Source organism: Phragmites australis, chromosome 3 (assembly GCF_958298935.1).
Source record: "Phragmites australis chromosome 3, lpPhrAust1.1, whole genome shotgun sequence".
Lineage (NCBI taxonomy): Eukaryota > Viridiplantae > Streptophyta > Magnoliopsida > Poales > Poaceae > Phragmites > Phragmites australis.
In genome coordinates, this window is record NC_084923.1 from 21,715,649 (window position 1) to 21,741,299 (window position 25,651).

At 40.9% G+C, this 25,651-nt stretch overlaps 2 protein-coding genes across 3 annotated transcripts; both read left to right on the plus strand.

Moving 5' to 3' along the window:
* The first annotated feature begins 1,452 nt into the window (after positions 1-1,452).
* LOC133912624 (phospho-2-dehydro-3-deoxyheptonate aldolase 1, chloroplastic-like) lies at positions 1,453-6,275 on the plus strand. Its single transcript, XM_062355467.1, has 5 exons — positions 1,453-2,228; positions 2,336-2,613; positions 3,524-3,800; positions 3,889-4,134; positions 5,752-6,275. Exons 1-5 carry the CDS (start codon positions 1,665-1,667, stop codon positions 6,034-6,036), a joined length of 1,650 nt encoding a protein of 549 aa, XP_062211451.1. The 5' UTR covers positions 1,453-1,664; the 3' UTR covers positions 6,037-6,275.
* Positions 6,276-12,937: 6,662 nt separating this feature from the next.
* On the plus strand, positions 12,938-20,555 carry LOC133912625 (lysine-specific demethylase JMJ21). Of its 2 annotated transcripts, XM_062355468.1 has the most exons (16): positions 12,942-13,196; positions 14,344-14,451; positions 14,603-14,658; positions 14,756-14,898; positions 14,987-15,184; positions 15,265-15,464; positions 15,893-15,992; positions 16,078-16,662; positions 16,814-16,936; positions 17,325-17,405; positions 17,572-17,879; positions 17,952-18,188; positions 18,771-18,855; positions 18,931-19,111; positions 19,634-19,808; positions 20,109-20,555. In XM_062355468.1, exons 1-16 carry the CDS (start codon positions 13,066-13,068, stop codon positions 20,251-20,253), a joined length of 2,856 nt encoding a protein of 951 aa, XP_062211452.1. In that variant the 5' UTR covers positions 12,942-13,065; the 3' UTR covers positions 20,254-20,555. The 2 variants fall into 2 exon arrangements, with proteins under 2 accessions (XP_062211453.1, XP_062211452.1); XM_062355469.1 differs by lacking the exon at positions 20,109-20,555 and having other exon boundaries at positions 12,938-13,196; positions 18,977-19,111; positions 19,634-19,802.
* The last annotated feature ends 5,096 nt before the right edge of the window (positions 20,556-25,651 follow it).

Below are 25,651 nucleotides of genomic sequence, written 5' to 3' on the forward strand. Positions count from 1 at the left end.
TTGTTTGAATTCAAATTAAATTATAAAGAAAATATGACATAAAATGATAAAAATATATATAGAGAGAGTATTATAAAAGAACTTACTTTTTTACCAAATAACCTAGTGTTAAAAATATTTTTATAAATTATTACATTACATGAGAAGAATATTAGTGAATTTTAGCAGTTTTTAAAAATTTATTCGAGGCATTAAAAATTACTAGAAGTTATATAATTATGTTTCTTTGAGAATTTTAATTAAATATTGGCTCATGATTTTTTATCAAACCAATTAAAATGGGTTGTTAGTGATATACACATCAAAATATTTAAAATGTTTTGACCACTGATGTACTCCCAAATAAAATCGATAGTTAAATGAAAAAATGAGAAAAAAAAAAAGAACGAACGCCCCCAACAACATCGATGGATCGGTCCGGGCGTTTTCGGTTGGATCGGCTTTCAGAATTTCAGAGAATATTTTTGAGCAATGGTCACCTCATCTACTCTATTCACCCAACCAAATACCTTTAAAACTAAAATCGTTATCTCTCTTCCACTCTTATCTTTCCAATAAAAATACCTTTAAATATGTGTTTGGTTGCTCGAATATCTTATAGTCTAGTATGTTGCAAAGTGTATCTAGTTGTTCGTACCTATTGTTCTAGTTTAACCTAACAAATACAAATATACGGTCCTATCCTATACTAGAAGTGAATCTTGATTCGAGCTTCACTTCGCAGCTTACCCGACAGATGCAGATTCTACATCCACTTATGCAGACGAGCCTATTTATCAGTATCAAAAATTTATATTCATATGAATAACTAATCACAATCAACCAAATAGAAACTTAATGTAACCTACCCAGATAGATATAGCTAATAATCATTTTTCTTTTTAATAAATATAAATTCACTTAATCTACTAATATAATACAACTTATAGAATCTTATCAGAAAACCAAATAAACCCTAACATACTTACTAGGTTGAGGGTACTTGGTCCAACATCTACTACTCACCCTAACATGCTTACTAGGTTGGGGGTACTTGGTCCACCATCTACTACTCACAAGTCTCCAATTAGTGATCAAAGTAGGAATCAAGTAGCGTACACACTGACCCCAAGCCATCATCTCAAAAATAATAAGACGAAACCCAAACCATGAACAGACACGTGTCATCGTCAGTTGGCATGTTAACATCCTACAATCCATATCCCATCACCCACCCCTACCACTAATCCCCCGCTGATCACTAACTCTCTAACCCAAGCTGCAGCCAGTGTCAGCTCAGCTCGACCCAAGCCAAGCCTTCTAGCGACACGGCCCCACCAGTCATACTCTTCACCTACCATTCCGGGTCCGGCTCCAAGTGGAGCAAGCCGCAAGCACCAAGCAGCCAGCCCAAACAAAAGTTATCCCCAAATTACCCCCGCACTCCTCTCCTCCACGGGGCATGGGGTCCAATTCAACTACCGCGCACTGTCTCACCAACCCCTATATGCCTCAGCCTCGGCGGCGAGCCGGCTCCGGCCACCTATAAGTAACCCCCGCCCCGCTCCTCTTCCTCCCAGGAGACACCGCGCCCGCCTCCCGCACGCACCGCCTCCTCGTCCATTGCCGAAAGGGACCCTAACCGTAGGACTTAACACCCAACTCGCCGCCGCATTCCGTTCGCAATGGCGCTCGCCACCACCGCCGCCGCCGCCGCCGCGGCAGCCGCCATCTCCGGAGGAGCCGTATCGCAGCCCCGCCGAACGCCGGCGTTCATCCCGCTGAAGCGCCGCGCCACCATCCGCGCCGTCCACGCCGTGGAGCCGTCGAAGAACCCCGCCGTCGCGGCCGCCGCGAAGACCTCGTCGCCGACGGTGGCGCCGGAGAACGACGCGCCCCCGGCCCCGACTTCGAAGTCGCATGCGTCTCCTCCAGGGCCGGTGAAGTGGACGGTGGACAGCTGGAAGACGAAGAAGGCGCTGCAGCTGCCGGAGTACCCCGACGCCGCGGCGCTGGAGGCGGTGCTGAAGACGATCGAGGCCTTCCCGCCGATCGTGTTCGCCGGGGAGGCCCGGCGCCTGGAGGATCGCCTCGCCGACGCCGCCATGGGCCGCGCTTTCATCCTTCAGGGTGGCGACTGCGCCGAGAGCTTCAAGGAGTTCAACGGCAACAACATCCGTGACACCTTCCGCATCCTCCTCCAGATGTCCGCTGTCCTAATGTTCGGTGCCCAAATGCCCGTCGTCAAGGTACCCACTATCACCCGCATCCACAACAATGCAACACACACAAACTTCCCCCTGGGAAAAAAATTCTGATCTAATCTTGAGTTGATGTGATTTCGATTGGTGCGCAGGTTGGTAGGATGGCCGGGCAATTCGCGAAGCCGAGGTCGGAGGCGTTCGAGGTGAGGGACGGGGTGAAGCTGCCCAGCTACCGGGGGGACAACATCAACGGCGACGCGTTCGACGAGAAGAGCCGCATCCCCGACCCCCAGAGGATGATTCGGGCGTACGCCCAATCGGCCTCGACGCTCAACCTACTTCGCTCGTTAGCCACCGGAGGCTACGCCGCCATGCAGCGCGTCACGCAGTGGAACCTGGATTTCACCGAACACAGCGAGCAGGGCGACAGGTGAAAAGATCTTCCATGCACTTTGTTTGGATTTTTTTTTTGGTGATGCGGATTTTGGTGACCCCGACAGCTTTCGGTCGTGGTGAAAACAAATTCTATAGAATTTTCTTACGAAAGATCAAATGATAAATGTCTACTTTTTTTTTTAACCATTGAATTACAGGATGAATAACGTAGATAAGATCCCATAAGAATCTTTCTCAACAAAATCCTATAAAATTTATTTCCTTGTCATAACAATTGAACAAATGCTACTTGATGGGGCTGTCTTTTGTCCATGCCCTTCGTCATGTTCACACCCTCCAATTTAACTATCTTTTAAAAATTCTTTTCGTATTTGAGGTCAAACGTCACTAGCATCCCACATATATATAGAATCTTTTCTGCAGTTCTAGTATATATACTCTCCCTCCAACAGGTGTGTATATATACGGAGAGAGTCTTTTCTGTACTCTAGGTGTATATACTCCCCCTCCAATGAGTATTCGAAAAGTAGTACATATATATTAGAAAATAGTATATATTCTACTTATAAAGAAATATATATAGTCAAAAAATCTATATACTTCAGTTATAACAGGATCACTACTGATCCGCCTGAGAGTATATACTCCAGTGACTATAGAATATATATATAAACCTTTTCTTTTTTTTTTTTGATGAAAGCACATTGTCGACTTCATTCATATCTCATATATATGTTGTGCTCCACCGAGGGGCTTCCACTCAACATATGTTAGTTCACTATGGTAGTCGAGGATAACAAAATCAATCGTTGGTCAATAACAGCTGTTCAAATGTTAAAGTGTTATATGATTACTATCTGTTTTGGTGGAAACATTAAACCTTTGTCTATTTGGTCTATTGTGAAGTTTTATAATGATCTTACCATTGTTCGGATGCTGTGTAGGTACCGTGAATTGGCACATAGGGTTGATGAAGCCCTTGGCTTCATGTCTGCAGCTGGGCTAACAGCGGACCACCCCTTGATGAATAGCACTGAATTCTGGACCTCTCATGAGTGCCTCCTCCTGCCCTATGAGCAAGCTCTAACCCGTCAGGACTCCACTTCTGGTATTTACTATGACTGTTCTGCCCACATGCTCTGGGTTGGTGAGCGCACTCGCCAGCTCGATGGTGCTCATGTTGAGTTCCTCAGGGGTATTTCTAACCCTCTTGGCATCAAGGTTGCTTCCAAAACCAACTATCCACTAACGAAATAAAAAATATATACAGATTCTCATAAAAAAGTGGTTTGCAAAATGTGGATTGCAGGTGAGTGACAAAATGAACCCTAGGGACTTGGTGAAACTGATTGAGATATTGAATCCATCAAACAAGCCTGGGAGAATTACCATCATTACAAGGATGGGGCCGGAGAACATGAGGGTCAAGTTACCTCATCTTATCCGTGCTGTCCGCCATGCTGGACAAATTGTCACCTGGATCACTGATCCCATGCACGGGAACACCATTAAGGCTCCTTGCGGTCTAAAGACTCGTCCTTTTGACTCCATTCTGGTATGCTCCATTTTTCTATCAACTACATTCCTTTATGGCTTTCACAAATTTGATACAGCCTCTTTGAGTAATTTGTTCGACCACAAATAAACCCCAAATTTGCTTGCACATTTGTATTCCCCTACTATATGTGATTCTTTTTTAATTCGCACCTTGTATGCTACCCCATTAGCATGAAGACAAAAAAAAAAAAAGAACCATAGTTTGGGCATATGCTCACCTGTGGTATTCAAAAGAAATATGGAGGGTAACTTTTGGGGACAATGGAGTGAACTAATTAGCTGATGAATTGTCAAAGTTGACACTGGTACTGTGCTGTTCCACTTCTTGGTTCAGGTATTCCAACCCATGCGTATCATAATGGGAACTGCTATTGTAACTGAGTTATTTTAACTAGTTGGCGACTAGTTGTCACTCGTCAGTAATACACAGTACGAAAGTTGGTCATCGGTCATTATTGTCACAAGTTTGTGTGCTCTGGCCTCTGGGCAGAATCTAGACCCCAAAAAAAATTTAGTCATGGAAGGTTGTGTTAGGTATAAATACAGATGCCCATCTTAGGTTTCAGGATGATGGTGGTTCTTGACTGGTACGCTGGAATAGAAAACCTTCTTTTGGTCACTATCATAGGTGGTCACAACTCACAAGGTAGAGCTTGTCATATTTTCAAGTTAAATGATATGGTTCTTGATGCAAGTGGGTCTACTGAAAATCACTTGTTTGTGATGTGGGAACTGATTGGTTGGAGTACCGGAGGTTGGACGGTCTTGTCCTTCAGAAATTTTAGGTGCATTAGGCATCTTTCTAGGGCAAATGATTGATTTGAGTTTTTTCTCTACAACTGCTGCGGTGGTGACCATCGTTGATGAATAAAGCAAGTTGTTTTGTTAGTAATGTAAGTCCAAGGGTAGAGGATGGTGACAGCACAGACTAATTTTGGGGAATTTCGCTACAGGACACTGCTCATATGTGGCCTTAGCTGTGGGACACTCAATATCCTACAACAATGATATTTTTGTAATATGCAGTTCACACGTAGTGTCCTACAGCAAAAAAAAAATTTACTTAGTGTCCCGTAGCTAATATAACAAAATAATTCTTTTTTTTTTTTGGTTCGGCTGATGTATCTCTTTAACTTTACATCAACATCACACAGAAACTACTTGCATGCGTTCCATAAAACTGATGAGGAATAGTTTTACAGTCGGTGCCAACGAAGCACCTTGCCACCTGGTTGTTGATTACCATCTATCAGCTACTATAGGAAGATTCTAATAAAGCTGATCTGAAATTGCAATAATCCTTCTGTGCCTTTGGAAGTAGTTTGGACACTTGATCACCAAATTGTATGAATCCTAGGTACCATAAGATTAATAAATAACTTCAGCCTATGTTGAAGTTGAAATGCAAAATTAATAAAATGGCTTTTCGGTGTTCATTCATTGAGGTATCTTTTCAATAAATAAATAACTCAGAACACTGTCTGCACTGTTCGCCTTATTTCAATAAACTGCACAGTGGAGATTGTTGGATTGCATAAGTTAGCCATGCTTCTTTTAGTTATAGCCTTTTGCAGTAAAATGAATGGACGAACCATGAATTTTTCGTCTGTAACAGGCTGAGGTACGGGCCTTCTTTGATGTACATGAGCAAGAGGGAAGCCACCCGGGAGGTGTCCACCTTGAGATGACTGGGCAAAACGTAACTGAATGCATTGGTGGATCACGCACTGTGACCTTCGATGACTTGGGCGACCGCTACCACACTCACTGTGATCCAAGGCTGAACGCGTCGCAGTCTCTGGAGCTCTCATTCATCATCGCCGAGAGGCTAAGGAAGAGGAGGATCCGGTCATCATCTGGGCTCAACGGTATCTTGCCTTTGCCACCCTTTGGTCTCTGAATGAGTAGACGGGGCAGGATATAGATACGTGTAGTCCATTTGTTGGTGGTTGCTCCTGGTAAAATCATATACCTGTGAGCTTTCTTCGAGCCGGGGAGGATCTGTTTGAATTTTATCGTTTGCTTTGGTAAATACTATGTAATGCTATGTATGACTGCACGCGCCGACGCTTAGTTTTCTATTTGTATCATGTATAAGAGAATAATAAAGCAAGATAGATGAGATGGCTTTGTGAATAAGTTACTGTCAATTGTTCCCTTCAACTCACCTTCAGCCCTCCACTTGATGTATCCTTTTCCAGAGTTGCACTTGTTGTTCAATCAACTGAATGAACGAGCTTAAGCACACTCGGGAGTAGAAAGTACTGTAGAAATTCTCCAAACTGAGAAATTTGAACTTGGAGGACATTCCTATGTAATGGAACAATAACTGGATAGAGAGAAAAAAAAGATACAGATTGGAGCTAATGCACATTTCTGAAGAGGAGCTTACTTGGCTGAAACAATCAGGTCCGCAATGGTTGTTACCAGGGCCTTTACAATACCCCTCTCAGTACGTATCTACCCGCTTAGGTTTCACTGCAACGTGATTCCACCTTAACAACAAAAGCCCCCTCTTACGCCTTTTAGATCCCAAGACATTGTCCACTCACCACTCTTCTGTCTGGTCTACACTATGCTGAGAGTAAGTAAATTACTTGATTAAGCATGTCTCATATCAGACTTATGGTTATACTATAAACACAGAAATATTACCCCACAAACCGGTCCTTAGATTTGAGCAAGACTATCACTTTTCCAACCATACATCTCATCATACCACCTACTCAAATCTCTATATTATATTGCTATAAAAATTATTTTATCATATTTTATCATTGTTGTATAGGCTTATTATCAAGTTTGTGGAATAATTATCATGATTATCATCCTAAAGCAAGGCTAAGTATCAACTACCTATCTATAACCCAAAAATATACTATAGCAACAAGGATGATAAGGGAGGGTAAAGCCTCACTCTTGAGATTCCTAATAAATTATTAGCATATATGTTTATAAAACAAAAATTTTGTAAAACTAGGATAAAAATGATCAAAAATACAACTTGCCTTCACTTAACTTAGTTAGGTCTTCAAAACCTTGATCCTACCGACCTTCTAGCTCCTCCTGAACATTGACATCTACTCGCAACATATGCAGAAAAACAATAACATATAAACACCAAGATAAAAAAGAACAAAAAAATCACATAACAAACATCATCACTCACAAGATTACACTAGTCCATACAATTCAAAGAAAGAATGAGTCAGAACGGAGCTTCGGTTGACAAGTTATGATTTTTTAAAGATTAAAACAGGACTAAAAAGATTATATATTGATGAAATTATGTTGCTAGGAATTTTCTAGAATTCTTCCAAAGCCATCTATGTTTTTTTGGTTTTTTCTTGATTTTCTAGCATTAAAAATATTAAACAGAATTAAATATACCTATAAAATATTATAAACATTCTCAGAAATTAATTTACTAATTATTATTATTTTCTAGAATTATTTTTCTACTGAAAACTATTTATTGCACAATATTTACTAATCATGACGTCATCCAACAATTAAAACATATAAAAACAAAAGCTGACTGGCACTACATGCTGAGGTGGCTTGACACGTAAGCAAAAATGCTGACGTGGTCGGGTGATGTGGCAGGACAAGGCTGGCTGGGATTATGACTTGACACATGTTGCGCTCAGATTGGCTACCGAAGGGGCTTCTAATCTTGGCTCTTGGTCTCAGATCGGATGGCTCACCTTGCTTCTTCTTCTCCCGAGCGAAGATGACGGTGGCGACTCATTGAAGACCGGTCGGAATCACGTCATCGACCTCCTGCTACACCAGCGAGCGGCAGGACTCCGGCACCTCACGAACTCGGCTGGGCTACGGGTTGTCGTTGGTGGTGTGTGGTTGAGGTTAGCGACGACGGGTGGTGGCTTAGAGCTTTTGTTCTCATCAGAACTAGGCTCTGGGCGTCGATTTCTCTGCGAGAAGTTGGCCAAAAGCTGCAGGATGATCTAGCTTTGGGGATGCATATTTATAGGTAGGGGGCTCCATAATCTCTAATTTGACTCGGATTTGAAAAGGGGTGGTGGCGGTAATCCGAATTCGAATCTGGTGATTCAAACATGCTCGGGTCTCTATCTCTTAGTCAAAAGATCACACATAGCTTCATGATTCTTTCTCCTTTTGATTCATCGCTTATCTCCATCTCTATCTCGTGAATTTGATCGGGACTTCGTGCGGCCGGTGGATGAACTCAAGTGCACAACTCGTGATCGACTCAAGCTTTAACAATATTAGCACGGGCTTGAGCTTCTAGAAGCACTAGCGAACTTATTTGGGTAGTTGGTGCTTGCTCTCCGGCTTTTACACGGCATCGACGGCGCAGTGGTACCGGCTACTGCTGCTGCGAGCGGAAGCAGAGAGAGAGAAGAGAGGAGGGGTGGCAGGCTGGCAGATGAGCTGGGCTGGCTAGAGTTGGGCCGAACAGAGAGAAGAGAGGGGGAGAGAGCTGAGCTTTGGTCCATTCAGCTCAAAACCTTTCCTTTTTCCATTCTTTTCCTCTCATGTATATACACATATATTTTTATACTTATACAATGTATATAACATGTATATATAGGCTCACATAAATAAGCAATCCACCAAGCAATCAACTATATATATACTCTTTGAATTATTTAACTTTGCAAATTCTTTAATTTCCTTGGAAAAGTTTTATATTTTCTTGGTTTTAGGATTTTGGGTTGTTACACCACCGATACTAAGGGATAAAAATCTCTTGTACCGAGTTTATTTCTCTACCTTATTTATGTTTCCATATTTACATACTTGCAATTTACTTTGCTAGAGTAGGTTGTAATCTTCTTGAGCGGTAGAGTAGATACACTAGATAAATCTAGAGCATATTTAGATAGAAATTGATATAGATTTATCTTGTGAAGTTTTTGAAGTCATTAGTTTTTAAGTGTCCTAATTTATGCTCATCCTAGGACGTCACCGTTCCTCATAATTTGGCACTAAAAATGTTAACAAAAGTCTTAGCCAATATATTACAGTCAATTATTCTTAAGCTAATTCACTCAAACTAATATGATTTCATCAAAGGGAGGACCATCCAGGATTGCTTGGGCTGGGCTTCCATCAATGTCATTCTTCTAAGAGAGAAATTGTAATCCTAAAGCTAGACTTTGAAAACTTTTGACACTATTGGGCATCAAGCTATCTTGCTAATGCTGAAACAGCTAGGGTTTGATGACAAGTGGATCATTTGGGTCCAATGCATCATGGATTCTGGAACCTCGACAGTCCTCCTCAATGGAGTCCCAGGAAAGCTCTTCCATTGTAAGAGAGGGGTCAGGCAAGGAGACCCTCTCTCACTTCTTTTATTTGTGCTCGCTATAGACCTTCTTCAGTTCATCATAAACTAGGGTTGGCGAAGGGGGTTTATTCACACCGCCTATAAATCTTTCCCATACTGAGGATCTCCCTATTATACAATATGTTGATGATACCATTCTAATCATAAAGGCCTCCCAACGTGGGCTTTTATGCCTCAAAGGCATCCAGCACTCTTTCCACTATCAATAAGCTTGAAAGTTAATTACTCTATGTCATGCCTGGTTCTAATCAACGTCAGGCCTGACAAAGTTCCTGAGCTGGCTAGGGTATTTGGTTGCAAGGTTGGATTGTTACCCTTCACTTATCTTGGTTTACCTTTGGGCACCTCGAGGCCCAGAGTTGAGGATCTCTCTCCCCTAATGAACAAAATGGAAAGAAGGCTCACTGTTACTTCCTCCCTACTTGGGATGACCGGACATTTGCCTCTTGTAAACTATGTGCTCTCTGCCCTACCAACCTACACTATGTGTACCTTAAGGCTTTAAGGTCATTGAGATGATTGACAGGGCTAGAAAGCAGTACCTCTGGAGAGGAAGCGACATGTCTTCGAAGGGAAAATGTTTGGTAGATTGGAAGTAGGTTTGTACTCCCAAGAAGAAAGGTGGCTTGGGGGTGATCAACTTATATATGCAAAATAAGGCTCTCCTGGTGAAATATCTTCACAAATTCTATAACAAGGCGGACATCCCTTGGGTTAATCTTATTTGGAACACTCACTATATGGGAGGGTGTATCCCACATGCTTGGATGGTGAAAAGATTATTTTGGTGGAAAGACATCATGTATTTTAGTGATTATTTTAGGGGTATTGCTTTGGAGCTCCAAGTGATAGGCCTACTATCCTTGTTTGGCATGATGTTTGGAATGGCAAATGCCTGAAGACTCAATGGGCAACTCTCTACACATTTTCAATCAACCAAAACATCTCCATTGGCCAGTTCTTAGCAGAAGAAGACATTAACAGCCACTTACATACCCCTCTTTCTGAGCAAGCGAACTAGAAATTATAGGACCTACAAATTCACATGGAGAGCATTCAACATAATCTTTCAGAGCCTGAAAGATGGATCTTTTGCTGGGGCGCCCAAGAATACTCAACAAAGAAGTTTATGAGCTGCCTTTGAAAAATTTGACCCCCTCCAACGCTCTTCCTTTGGATCTAGAGCTCTAACTGTTCTGCAAAGCTCAAAGTCTTCATGTGGCTCCTCTTCAAGGACCGCCTCAACTCCAGAAATCTGCTCAAAAGGAAGAACCATAGGATTGAAGGAAATGACTACAATTGTGTGCTTTGTAGTCACAGTTTTAAGGAACCCACCTTTCAACCGTTCTTTAATTGTGATTTCAGCACTAGATGCTGTACAACAATTGGGCTATCTTGAAATCGGGATTTAAATTTCTTTCACATGAACCAGGAAGCCAGGAACAATTTTCATCAATAGTTCTTCATGGAAGTGTTCTCTATCACTGATTGATAAATCTGGAAACAATGTAATGCCATGATTTTTAACAGATCATTGGCTAATTTCATAAGGTGGAAAGAATCCTTTAAGGACTATCTTTGTTCAATCTCATAGGATGAACCCCACTCTTAAGTTTCAGGTTTTAAACTGGCTACAGTCTCTTGTATAGAGCCCCCTCTCTCTCTTCGTCTCTCTTCTCTTGTTTGTAAATATGTTCTTTTTGTTTCCTGGGTTGTTCTTTTGGCTTCCCTCACTGTATTTCCGTTCAAGAAATAAATTAAGTGACTTAGTTACCGTAATTTTATAGATTGTCGTATTTTTGCAATTTGGGCAGAGCAGCATCAGTTGATGACAATAAACTAAGTGTTTAGTTACCACAATTTTCTAAAATTGTTGCAATATTGGGCAGAGCTGCTGCAGCAGCAAAGTACCCGCAGAGTTGCCCGGCAAAATTTGATTTCAATAAAGTGACTACGTGATATCCATACAACCCCTTAGATTCTCAACATGCCAGATAGCAACATTTTTGAAACAAAAAAGGGTTCAAGCATTCGAAAGTTAATTTCAGTAGAGGTAGTGTACATACCCGTAGAAAAGTGCGCATATTGTGATTCACACATCACAAATGCATAAATATTGTCTTGAATTCGCGCAAGACATTTTCATCCACTACAAAAAGTAAAGGTGAACAAATTGTGGCAAGGCCACCCAAGATTATTCCACACTAACAAAAAGAAAGAAAGAAGAATATGATTCGAGCATCAATTAAATATATATCAGTTGAGACACATGTACGGTAGAGCTAAATGTGTTCTGTTATTCAATGATCCTGCACCGAAAGGCAATCCTGAAGACGTTTGCTTTTGAGCCGGAGGCAGTGCTTGGAATGGACTAAACTACAATAATAACTTGTTTTTGCTGGATTGCATATCTAACTATATATCAAGTTTTGGAGTTTTCAATACATTTTGGTTCAGTTCAGTGAAAGTGCAACATACATAAATAATCAACTGAAAGAGGTAATATATAAACACCTAGCTACAGAAAAAGAACATTAATTTCCAGACAATAAGGCAGCTTAGCCGTCATTATTCATTGTTGACATTGTGATAAATCATATACTCCCTCCGTTCTTTTTTATTCTAGTTGTTGATTTTTTACGGTCTTCGAGGTACACCTTTAACTAATATTTTATGCAACTAAGTATTAATGTGGACGAATAAATTTATACTTTTATGAAAGAATTTTGATAGATGAATGTAATAGTATCATTTTATATAATAATTGTTGATAGGTTTGAGCATATTAGTGGTCAAATTTATGAAACATAATAGGATGGGACGAGTATGTTAATATGTTGAGAAATTTTGCTTTTTCCACCAATTTTTTGCCATCTATTTTTATCCATTTTTGTCATTCTAACCCAACTCCAACACTTAGAGCGTAAGGGGCCAAATCAACTGCCCATTTTATTAACCCTCCCATTCACAATTTCCTCTACATATGGAAGAAAGATTATGCATGTTCTCGAACCTTTGCTCCTTAGAATTCAATATAGGGCGACTTTGTGCGTTTGAGAACTAAACATTGACTTAGTTAGTGAAGGTAGTTGTACCTCTATCTATTAGAGATTAAATTTTAGATTTGTTTCTTATGTGTCTTATTAAGATATGATTTTTTAAGTAGTAGGTGACGTATTTATCGAAAGTGAGACAATTATGATAGTTTCATCAATCTTTAACTCTATATATCTGACCTTTAGTAAATATTATATGAGTATGTACATGTAATAATATCAGTGTATGCGTATATCTACCAATTACACTAGTGTTTCTTAAAAGACGACTTGTGCATTCGTGCCTTACGCGGTCCAGCATGGATTACGTATTTACGGCGATATTTCATAGCGCCAACGCAGCTCGGGAAGCGTCCAGGGCCCGAATCCGGTTCCGCGCTATTAATAATTCCTGCGCCCCACCGCGTGGTCCGCGTCCCTGCTTTCGCTTCCGCTTGTTCCCGACGCGCAATTCCCACCGAGATCTGTACTCCGAATCTCCGATCCCACCCAACCCCCGCCCCGGCTCAACTCGACTGACCCCACCCCGGCTCGGTCAATGGAAGCGGCGGGCGACGGCCGCAGGGAGGCGGCGCTGGGCGGCCTCGCCGTGCTCCCCGACGAGGTGCTCTGCGCCGTCGTCGACCTCCTCCCGCCCGCCGACATCGGCCGCCTCGCATGCGTCAGCAGGTACCCGCCCGCCCGCCCGCAGCTCTCTTCTGCTTCGTCCTCGTTTCTGCCATCATTCGCGATTAGGGCCCCGTGCTAACCGGGGATCGCATATTCCGGTGTCCGAATGGTGAGCTTTTTCTCATTTTTTCCCTGCGAGAAGAATCGTGAGTTGCGACTTGCTCACCTACATTTGGGGACGGAATAACGAGTCTAGGTGATCCGTGGCCTTTCGACCCAGCTGTTTCTGAATTTTAGCTTGACCTTTTTGTGTGTGTGTGTGTGTGTGTTGCATGCATGTGTTACAGTACAGTATTTTGTGCTTATAAAGCCTCGAAGTCTATTTTTCATAGCTCCTATGCTGCTCTGATTCACTGGAACGCCATAACGTGTCACGAACGACATATCCTCGAATCTGAACGTGTTAATGGAAACGCACAAGTTATTTTGGTAGTCATTCTAAGTCAATTCGTCATACAATTAGCCGTTTCAAGAAGATTTTTCAAAGATCATCCCTGAAAGAAACATAGAAAGTAAATTTCGATTTAAAATATCACAAAATTTAGAAGTACATAAATGGGACGCCAAGGAGGATATCAAATTTTCAGGGAGGCCTATCTTTCCTTAGAATAAAAGTTTAAAAACTTGAGACAAAGCGAAACTTCAACGTGTTGTAGTTCGATGACCTCAGCGATCAAAACTGCTACTGTTCTTTGCGATATAGATATCAATCTCTCTTTTGCTTATCATTTCCTCCCAATGACGCACATAGATGTGTGGGGATTCATTAGACATGTTTTCTCTTTTCTCTTTGAGAATTGGACTGCTTCCTGGGATACATCTGTAATTAGGCCCGGCCTCCATGCATTAAGGTCGATTGAATTCCTCTCCTTTCCTCCTTCAGCCTTGACCATAATATTAAAAATATTGAGGAGGGATGATTTGTTCCACAGAGGTCGGAGGGTCAAAAGAAATAGACCGGAACTTGAAAGAGTTTGAAACTCCTATCTCGCTTATAAAATAAGCTCCAAATATTATATATTACTTAGAGAACACGAGATGAAAACTTTACTTTGTTAAAACATTTGTCTTGAACTCCTGCGTGTATCTATACCTTATATTCTAGTACCATGCGACCTTATATCTTAATTCTTAAATCACTTGCCAGTGTCATGTATATACTATGTAATGAAGAACCTCTCTGGATGAGCAAATGTCTTTCGATTGGAGGCCTTCTTGAGTACAAAGGTTCTTGGAAGAAGACAACATTATGTAGGTACGTGGTAATTCAACATTTTCATGTAACATTTTGTAATGTATTACTCATTTATGTTAAGCCCATTCCATTGTGTTACCTTTTGTATTTAGGAGATAATTTTTGTGATCAACGGTGACCATTTTTAAATGGTTTATTGATTTATTTTCAGGCTTGGTCTTTGTTCAGAAAATGATGAGGCTTATCAGAAGCCTCGTCATTTTGATGGTAATTAACATCTACTTTATCTTTGCCATTTCTGCATTTTTGAGACTTGTTGTTTCTGCCTGTATCCTCCACCTCTTTACACTTACCTTTCCTGCAGGGTTCAATTCTTTTTATCTATACAGGAGATGGTACAGATGTTTTACTACGTTGAGTAGTTTTTCCTTTGATGATGGACACGTAGAAAGGAAAGATGACCTTTTGTTGGATCAATTTCGTTCTCAATATGATGGAAAAGGGCCAGTAAGAACTGAGCAAACCTGTTGGTAATATTCAGATTTAATAACACCCTGCCTCCCCTGAAAGCGTATTATTGGTATTCCAATACTAGGTTTTGCTTACTAAGTTGGCTGAAACCTGGCCCGCAAGGACTAAATGGACAATGCAGCAACTGACGAAGGATTATGGTGAAGTTCCATTCAGGATATCACAAAGAAGTCCTCAGAAGATAACAATGAAACTAAAGGATTATCTTTCTTACATGGAACTACAGCATGACGAAGATCCTCTTTACATATTTGATGATAAGGTATATACATAAATCATAGTTTCATTTCATTGGCTACAAAAGTTATCATGACAAAAATTGCAATTGACAAATCATTGCAGTTCGGAGAATCAGCACCTGCACTATTGGAAGATTACAGTGTCCCTCATCTATTCCAAGAAGATTTTTTTGATATTTTGGATTATGAGCAACGACCGGCATTCAGATGGCTTATTATTGGACCAGAGAGATCAGGTGCTTCTTGGCATGTTGATCCAGGACTAACAAGTGCATGGAATACTCTTCTTTGCGGCCGGAAAAGGTTGTAGTATCTTTTTATTTTATAGATACTAAGTATCACCTTATAGTGCACTCTGATAGTAATACCCACATTATTTGGGAATTTTGGTACCTGCAACTAAATGGGTGTGTACTAAACTTGTGAATTGGTAGTTACTCAACTAATGATACTTTTAGGTTTCTTTATCTCTACTTCTATTCAGCTTCAAAATCACAAACACAAAAGAATTGCTCCTTGATCTGTTTATTATGATTTTTAATCATTAATTCACAACTTCACTTTTATTCACCAAGCACCACAATACCACTCTTCTATTTTGGACTAAATAATGTATATGTTAAGATTTGACGTTTACCACTTTTGTTGAATGTCCCTGTTCTGTAAAATGCTATGTTTTTTGTATTATTTGAACCCGATTTTCCACTTACTTTATCCATCTTATTTTATAGATGGGCATTGTACCCCCCAGGAAGAGTGCCTGGTGGTGTCACAGTACACGTAAGTGATGAAGACGGTGATGTTGACATTGAAACCCCAACATCATTGCAGGTAATGTACTTGCTACTCTATTTTCCAAAGTTTTATTATTTCTCTGTATGACTGTATCATTCAAGATTAATGTGTTCACTTGCAGTGGTGGCTTGATATCTATCCAAACCTTGCTGAAAATGAGAAGCCACTGGAATGCACACAATTATCAGGAGAAACCATATTTGTTCCTAGTGGGTGGTGGCATTGTGTTTTGAACCTCGAGACAACAGTTGCAGTGACACAAAACTTTGTAAATCAGTCTAATTTTCAGCATGCATGTCTGGATATGGCACCTGGTCACAGTCACAAAGGAGTTTGCCGTGCTGGCTTACTTGCTGTTCCGGGAACATCTGTTAAAGATAATGAACATCATCCACCTGGCACAGTGAGTAGATGGCACCACCCTGACATCAGCCGTAAGGAAAAAAGGCTGAAAGGTTCAGAACCTCTAAGAACTTTGAATAGTGAAAATCAGTGTTCCTCCTTTGAGTTCTCAGGTGTTCAGGGAAGTTTGGAGAATCAAGCTTTTTCATATGATATAGATTTCTTGTCCCAATTCCTTGAGAAAGAAAGGGATCACTATTCTTCTGTCTGGAGCCCGACTAATTCAATTGGGCAGAGAGAAGCAAGAGAATGGTTGCGCAGGCTGTGGGTTCTTAGACGTGACCTAAGAGAACTAATATGGAAGGTTCATTTTGCTGTCAATTTTCATAGATTTTTCTTTCCTCAATTTTCTGTCTACCTGGTTAACATGTAACTTTAGCTCTTTTATAAAATAAGAAATCTTTTTCTTGAGGATGTTCTTTTCCTTGTGCTAACTGATCTGCTTGTTCCTGCAGGGGGCATGCCTAGCAATTAGTGTTGACAAATGGTATTCATGCTTACAGGAAATATGTTTATGCCATAGTTTACCACTGCCCACAGAGGATGAGAAGCTTCCTGTTGGCACAGGTAGCAACCCAGTAAGTACACTCTTATTTGGTTTAGTGTCTAAAGATGCAATTATCAACATATCAGTTGGCTGTTCACAAATAACATGAATTTTTTTTTGTTGTGTCATGTTGATTTTAAATGCTTACTCCACACGCTACACATATCGCACATAGAAACAGATTCATATCGTGCAAACTAGTTTACTTGTTATTTTGTTAATGTGTCTATGGCTCAGCTTTGTAAGGTCAAAACTTGAGCATATTGATGGATGCTGCATACCTGATGTAACATGACAGCATCTGAACTATGAGAGTAAAATTTAACACCATATTAAAATCGCACATAATTTCAAGCTGCAATATATGTTTGCAGGTCAGTTATTGGTCTTATTTGTAACCTATACTACAAACTTTTCAGGTCTTCATTGTCTCAGGCAATGTGATTAAAATATATGCTGAAGGAGGGTTGGGTTATTCTGTCCATGGTCTGGGCACAGAGGTATTTTTATTGGTTTCTGCAACTAGGTGGTGTTTGGTTCAGAAGTTTTTTATGTTTTCCATTACATTGGTAACCCAATACATTTGCTTTTACAGTTCCAAAACACCACCTTTGTGTGGTTGAAATGCCATTTCTGATAAAGTGATGATTAATTGTTCTGCTGCAGCTTGAGTTCTATGATCTCCTGCGAAAAGTCGATTCACCTTTGATCAATCACATCCCTGAGATCATTGCAAGTGGCTTTCTTGAGTATAAGGATGCTATCTACAGGACGGTTCCATGGGATGGAAAAGGAATACCAGATGTTTTGGCTAAGCACTACCCATTGGAGGCTTCTTATGCAAACAGCTGTTTTCCTCTTGGGCTGTGGAGCAAGCAACGATTTGGAATGAGCAGTTCATCTGATGTTTCAAACAGACCAATTTGGCCTTACATGGTTACCAGAAAGTGTAAAGGAGATATTTTTGCTCGCATGTAAGTTTTGTTCTCCTCCAAAGATAAAAATGTGGTTGTGTAATAATCATGACAAAACCTACTTTTTTTCAGCCATGATACGCTGTCCAAGACTGACATTCTTCTTCTTGCATCGTCTTTGGGGGTTCAAATGCGAAATATACATCTATTACCCCTGCCACATATGGATGTACCCAAATCTGGGGACAATAATGTGAAAGAAATGGCAGGACCAGTTTGTGATGATGACATGATTCTACCTGAATGGAAGCAACTAGTTTCTACTCTAAATGGGAGAAAGAAGAATGTAAAGAAGCACCTAGCTAACTGGTAAGTAAGAATCATATGAACATATTTACTTGGCATAGCTTGATGAGAGCCACTAAAACAGGATTTTTTAAACCCTTCTTAGTCTAATATTTTATTAATAATCCCTCCCAACTAATTTTTTTTAAAATAACCCATTTGGCCAGGCCAAAGCCCATAGGGGAGGGGTTATTAACAAAATATTAGATTAGAAAGGGTCTATTTAAAAAAAAAACAGTACATTTTTCATTTATCTGATTTTTATTTTTTTCCAGAACATTTCATGTTTCAATTGTAAGTTGCAACTGGCGTGAAATAATAAGAATTTAGTCAAAGTAAAAAGGCCCATGGCAACTTACAATATTGTACTTCAATGTGATTGTAGTTCCAAAAACATTGCCAAAGTCATGTTAGATAGGTCTTCAATAAATCATGAGGTATCACAATTAGTTTTCTTTTACAGTTTTAAGTTTTCGCATAAGCAAAACTTAAATTGCAATTACTATCCATTGATTTCACATAGACTCGTTTTAGCCAGATATGCAACCACGATACTTGATTTGATAACATGCTTTTATACCTGAACATCTTTACATGCCGGCATAGGGGGAATTCTGTTCCACAAGTTCTAATTGAGAAGGCTGAAGAATATCTCCCTCCCAATATGGGTTTCTTCATCAAGTTTGATAAGGTAACTTTGCAGTTTTGTCTTTTTTGTATGTATTTTGTGTCAAACTTAGGTTTAATTTGCTGATTAAGCTAACAGGATGATGGTGAACCGGTGTACCCATTCCCCTCTTGGATACATTCAGATATTATGGACGATAACATTCTCATCGAGGGGATCACAAATTTGGGTTCTTCCAGTGACATCAAAAAAATTTGCGAAGGAGATCTGGAAAAAATTAATGCAATTCACATTATTGATTTCAGTGATCTGTCCGTCGGTGAGCAGACGATTTACTTTGTTCCTTATTAATAAAGCATTGATTGCGTTATTTTGATGTCTACATAAACAAATATTTAGTTTGATACATCATTGGCTGATAAACCTAAAGATGTAATAGCCAGAGTTTACAAAACCATTCGTCGAGCAAAATCCAGAACCTGGCCCGGTTCCGGTCTGGTTCCTTCTGTAAAACTTTCAATTTCCATATTGAATTTTGGAATAGATGCTAGAAAGTTATTGTAATCATTGGAGCGGAAGAGGAGTCAGGGTAGCCAGGATGGTGGGATGCTGGATTGCTTAGTAGTTAAACAGTACACACTAGTTTGGTTGAAAATCAGTGGTTCCATCAACCATGGTAATAACCATGTGTGGGAGATCTCATAAATTGGGCAAGTCATTTCCCTTGTTTGCTGGTCCTGCCTTCTTGGGGATAGAACAAGATCCCTACATATGTGTTTTTTTTTTTCAAATTTCAAATGAAATTCACAATAATCTTGCGAGATCCTGTTTGTGTTAACAGGGGATCCTTTATGCGACATAATTCCACTGCACTTGGATGTTTTCCGGGGTGATATTGACCTTCTCAGGGAGTTCCTACGAAGCTACCAGCTTCCTTTTCTGAGGGGGGAATCAAATACTGATCTCTACAAGTCAGTGCGACATTCCAAGTTCAGCAGGGCATCATATCGTGCAATGTAAGTATATTTTGCTTGTTTCAGAATTCAGAGTGGTTCCTCCATCCGTACTTTATCCTTTTCTCCGCTATATCCCAAGTTAATAGATTTTTAGCACAAGGTCTCCGCTATATCTCCAGTTTCTTTGCATTTTAATACTTTCTCGTGTTAAGATAGGATTTTCACCAAAGATCTCATCCATCATGTTTCTTTACGTGTGATAATATGCTGGCTACTCTGCGGTCGAACAATTGGTACTCAGTATGCATTCTCACTTGCCCAAGATATAACGGCAGCATTTTCATCTGGATTGTGTTGCAGGTGCTACTGTATACTACACGAGGACAACGTCTTGGCAGCTATCTTCAGCTTGTGGAAGGAGCTGAGGGCTGCAACGTGTTGGGAGGATGTGGAGCATTTCGTCTGGGAAGAGCTGAATCGATACCAGCAATCCTGCACTCTGTAGTTGGCTCGGCACAATTAACACCGATAAGAATAATCAAGCTGGGAACATGTGTATTATTCCCTTGACATGTCCAACTTCAAAGAGCAGAAAAGTAGTGAGGGCAGTAGCCAATAATTCTGCAAAATGTAGAATATTGTAAAATTGATTATGTAACTTGAATTATATGATTCTTTGGCAAACTTGACATGCTTTCATCGTGAAGTCAGTAGAACTGTATAATTCTGCAAAATGTGGAATATTGTAAAATTGATTATGTAACTTGAATTATATGATTCTTTGGCAAACTTGACATGCTTTCGTCTTGTTCGTCATGAAGTCAGTAGAACTGTATAAATCAACACCTGGTAGCCTCCAATCAATCAGATGGTAGTTTCGCTAAACTGATGGGTTCCCCTTCCCCTCCTCGCTCCCCAGCCCCCTTGTGCCCCATGCGCACACAACCCTAATAGCCAGAATTTTCATATATCATCAATGATCACTGCATCCATAGATCAAGAGTCTTACCTTTATATCAGTAATTTGTTGGCGAGGATTGGTGTAACTTTCAAGCCAAACTAGTTTAGTCAAAGGTCCAACTGCAGATGCCACGTCACTAAATTTAGTTGTGTCCACTCGTCTACAATGCCAGAATATATGTCACACTTGTAAGTGAGCAGCAAAAGAACAAAAAAGAAATCATTTTCATATAGATAATGAATATCACACCGACCTTACTACTATTCTATTTCTTGGCACAACTTGTGTGAGCAAATGATGAGAGCCACTTAGAATGCAAGTGGGTACCTAATAGTTAGTTCTTGATCATAACTTAGTTCATTTTTTCTTAGCTTAGGTAGGTAGGAGTGAACCTTTAGTTTTTTTTTTTTTGAGTTTTAGGTTGTTCGTAGGGTTTTTTAATGAGATTCCCTTTGGCTTTGAGAAGGAGGAGGGTGCAGCACGAGCACAACAAATGGATGATCTCCGCCATCCTCTTACTGATTGGAACTTGAAGATCTTGGCTTCATTGGTGATGAGTTTACATGGAGAAATAATAGTCACAAGCAAACTTTTTTGTCATGGAAAGACTTGACCGGGTAGTAGGTAATGAAGCTTGGAGGATGCTGTTTCCAACTTACAAAGTCATCAATGGAGACCCGCGACACTCGGACCACTGGCCAATCATTGTGGACTGTGAATGGGAGGAGAACTTAGCATCTCTATAACCTAATTCGTGTAAGAAAACTCATCCCAGAATGAGCCACGTCCCAGAATGTCTCAATTCTTCTCCTCCGGATTCTTCTACCTGCATTGTCTAGAGGATTCTCCGTTTCATCCCAACGCTCTTCTCCTTGATGCCACCATCGACCCCACCTGTAGAGGCCCCCAAACCTGGAGCCCCCAACCACCATGATCCTTCCCTCATCCGTCGCCGCCTTCCCCTCACCCTAACCACCACAACTGTGAATGGGAGGAGCACTTAGCATGGTGGCACTATACGGAAGTGATGCTAAAATTTGAAGCTCGATGGCTGCAGGAGGATATGTGTGAGGAGGTAGTGAGGAATGCTTGGGAGGGAGGTTTCACTGAAGGGAGGGTTTCTACGGCGGGGGTGTTGAAAAAGGTGTCCGGTGATTTACATAGTTGGGATAAGATTGTGTTGGGGGAGCTTGTGCGGAGAATAAAAAAGGTGAAAAAGAGTTAGAATGGTGTAGAAGGAGGCATATTTCTCAAGAGAACGTGTCGCGAGAACATTTTTGCGGTATAAGCTTGACGCTTGCAGAACTAACTAAACTTGTACCGGAAGCAGCGAACTCATACCGAGTGGTTACAAAAGGGTGATCACAACACACAGTTCTTCCAAGCATGGGCGTCGGAGAGGAAGAGAATGAATAAAATAAAAAATTGAAAAAAGATGATGGTGGTGTTGTAGAGGGGGAAGAGGAGTTGAAACATTTTATAGCTAGCAACTATACAAATTTGTTTACTTCTTATGCAGGGGATCGTTCTAGTGAATTGTTGGCTAATATTAATCGGTGTGTAACACCGGGTATGAACTCCGAGCTGATAAAGGACTTCACAGAGAAGGAAGTTTAGGAAGCACTCCAAAGCATTGGAGATTTGAAAGCTCCGGGGTTCGATGGTATGCCATCAATTTTTTATAAAAAAATTTGGCATTTGGTTAGGCCTCGGGTTAAACTAGAGGTGCTGGAGTTCTTGAATGGTGGAGAAATGCCAATGGGCTGGAATGATACAGTGGTGGTTTTGATCCCAAAGGTGAGGAACCCAGGAAACTATAAGTTTGTGTAACGTGTTGTACAAACTCATCTCAAATGTGCTCGCCAACCGGTTTAAACAAATACTACTGGATATCATCTCTCCAAGACAAAGTGTGTTTGTTTTGGGCCGACTTATTACAGATAATGTGCTGCTAGCATATGAGATTGCATACTACCTCCGGAAAAGAAAGGGCAATGGAGAAGGTCTTGCTGCTATCAAACTTGACATGAGAAAAGTGTACGATAGAGTTGAGTGGCATTTCTTGAGGGACATGATGAGGAAGATGGGTTTATGTGAGAGATGGATTGGGATAATCATGCAATGTGTCTCCTTTGTTACATATCGTATAAAGGTCAATGGTTGTTATACAAATGTTATTAAACCGGACAGAGGTCTCAGGCAGGGTGATCTGTTGTCTCCATATTTATTTATTCTCTGTGCTGGCAAAAGGCTGGAGATAGATGTGAGATCGAGGGTATTAAATTTTGCCCAAGTGCACTACACATAAACCATCTTTTCTTTGTTGATGATTCATTTATTTTTATGAAAGCAACACCAAGAGGTGCTCGAAAACTAAAGGAATCTTGGATTTATATGAGGTATGCTTTGGACAGATTGTAAACAAGGATAAAACTTCTATCATGTTTAGTCCTAACACTCCAGCGGATATCAAATTGGTTATTAAATCTAAGCTTCAAATGGAAGGGGAAGCAAAGAATGAGAGATATCTTGGTCTACCTATTTATCTTGGTAAATCGAAGAGAAATGCTTTCGAATATATTAAGGAAAAAATATGGAAGAGGATACAAGGCTGGAAAATCAAACTATTATTGAAGGCCAGGAAATATGTCCTAATTAGAGAGGTGGCCCAAGCAATACTGACTTATGAAATGTCAGTGTTTGATCTTACAAAGAGCTTCTGTGAAGAATCGAGCTCTATGATCTGCCAGTTCTGGTGGAGTCAACAACACAATGAAGGTAAAATGCATTGGCTCAATTGGGAGATGTTGACGATGTCTAAAAAGAATGGAGGACTGTGGTTTCGAGATCTACGTATATTTAATATAACCATGCTAGCACACCAAGGGCGACGACTGCTTCAAAGTCTAGACTAACTTTGTGCTAGAGTTCTCAAGGCACGATATTACCCGGATGGTAACCTTCTACAAGGTACCGCTCGACAAGGCATATCTTACTCTTGGCAAAGTGTACTAAAATGAGTAAAGCTACTCAAAGAAGGCATAATATGATGAGTTGGTGATGGGAGCCAGACTGATATTGGGATGACCCCTGGCTGCTGAGAGGATCAACACAAACATCAAGTTCAATTCGTGGGCAAAGTGTCATCACAAGAGTACATGACCTGATCAGTCCGATTGATAGCCAATGGGATCATGAATTACTTACTCAAGTGTCAATGCAGATGATGTGCGTATCATTGAAGGAATTCCTCTTTGAGATATATGCGAAATTGGGTTGCTTCGCATTATGACCAAAAGGGCCTTTTCACAGTGAAATCGACATGTAAGCTTGGTGTGGCCTTAAGAGAGGAGAAATGAAATATGAATGCATCGAGTTCAATAGGTATAGGAGGTTATTATGAAACCAACAAAATTGGTTTCATAATTTTTGGAGCTACAGAAAATTTATTATGAATTTTACAAGTTTTAGCAAAGAAAAAAGAAGAAAAAAGCCTAATGAACAGTACAATCCGGATACTCTGGGTTGAACTCAGACCCTCCAGTATCTGGAGTCTCCGGGCGAACCTCCGGGTGGGATTCCTTGGGTATTTTTGGCTAGGATCACCCGGAACCTCCGGGTTGTGATCCGGAACCTCCGGGTGAGGTCAGAAATGCTGATTTTCGCTGGAGATCTGTCCTACAACGATTTTGACAGTTTTTGGGGTAGAGATTTTAGACCTAGAGCATCATCTTGACCTCCTCTACCGCGTAGGATAACATACATAAGCCAAAAATGACCGAAACTCAGCTATTGCCTCCAATGATGGCAGGGGCCATTGTTGAGCTCTGAGCTCAATACCGGTAGATCCGACCATGGGAATGAAATTGAAGGGGGTTGGGGTGCTCACGTTCTAGCAAGCTTGTGGCTCAGTCCTCGGGGTTGGGGAAGTGTCGGAGCTCGAGATGAAGCCGGAGAGGTGGTGGCCGGCTTGAGGAGGAAGAAGAGGTGGTCGAGGTACATGACCTCGACGTTGAGGACGACCTTCGGCGGGCTGTTGTGGGGGAGCTCGCCGAGGACCCCTCCTTGGCCTCCCCTTGCTTCTCCTCCCCTCCTTTCTTCTCCTCCCCCTCTCCTTCTCTTGGCCAGTTGGGAGAGAAAGAAAGAGAGAGCACGTGAGGGAGAGGGGAGTGGACGGGGGTGAGAGAGAGGGATGCTAGTGGGAGTGGGAAAGAGTGGGTGAGGCGGTGGTGCCAGCTAGGTGGGTCCCACGTGTTAGAGAAACTAGCCTATTTTAACTAAACAAAATCTATTCTTTCTCTCCCGAATTTCTTTGTCTTATTTTATTAATCCAGAATAAGGTACTGTAGCGCTCCAAAATAAAATTGCTCAAAGTTAAACATGATGCTTATGATGCATGATTATGCTTAATTATGTGATTATGGATTCTGGACGTGATAGTAATATGTTTACTTACCGTGAAGCCAGTCTTGTGTGATAGTCTACAACCATCTTTCCTGTTGTAGTCAGGTTGAGCTCGAAGGTACTTATCAAAAGCCCTGCATAAAGATGGATCGATTATGGAGCATTTAAATGTTAGAAAAGTTAAATATGTAAACTAAGTTAGGAAGAACTTACGCGTTGAGAATTCCTTTTATATCGTTGTAATTACACTATCTAAGTTTGCCTTTTGGTCCTACTGGTCTTGATGAGTCGAGGTAGAATACCAAGTCCCACTTGAGGCAAATAACCAGTAAGATCCAATGGCCACCAGTGTTGTGGGCACCCATTAGGTATAGCATTTTGGAATATTGTTGCATTACCCTGGCCACATAGTCCATAGCGTAGTCAGGGTGAAGTTGGACGGCCAATATTGTAATGGCTTCAAGGTCAAGACATGCGATGGAATCCTCGTTTCTTTCATCAAGTGTCTACATATAAGAATATAGTTAGATTCAAGACT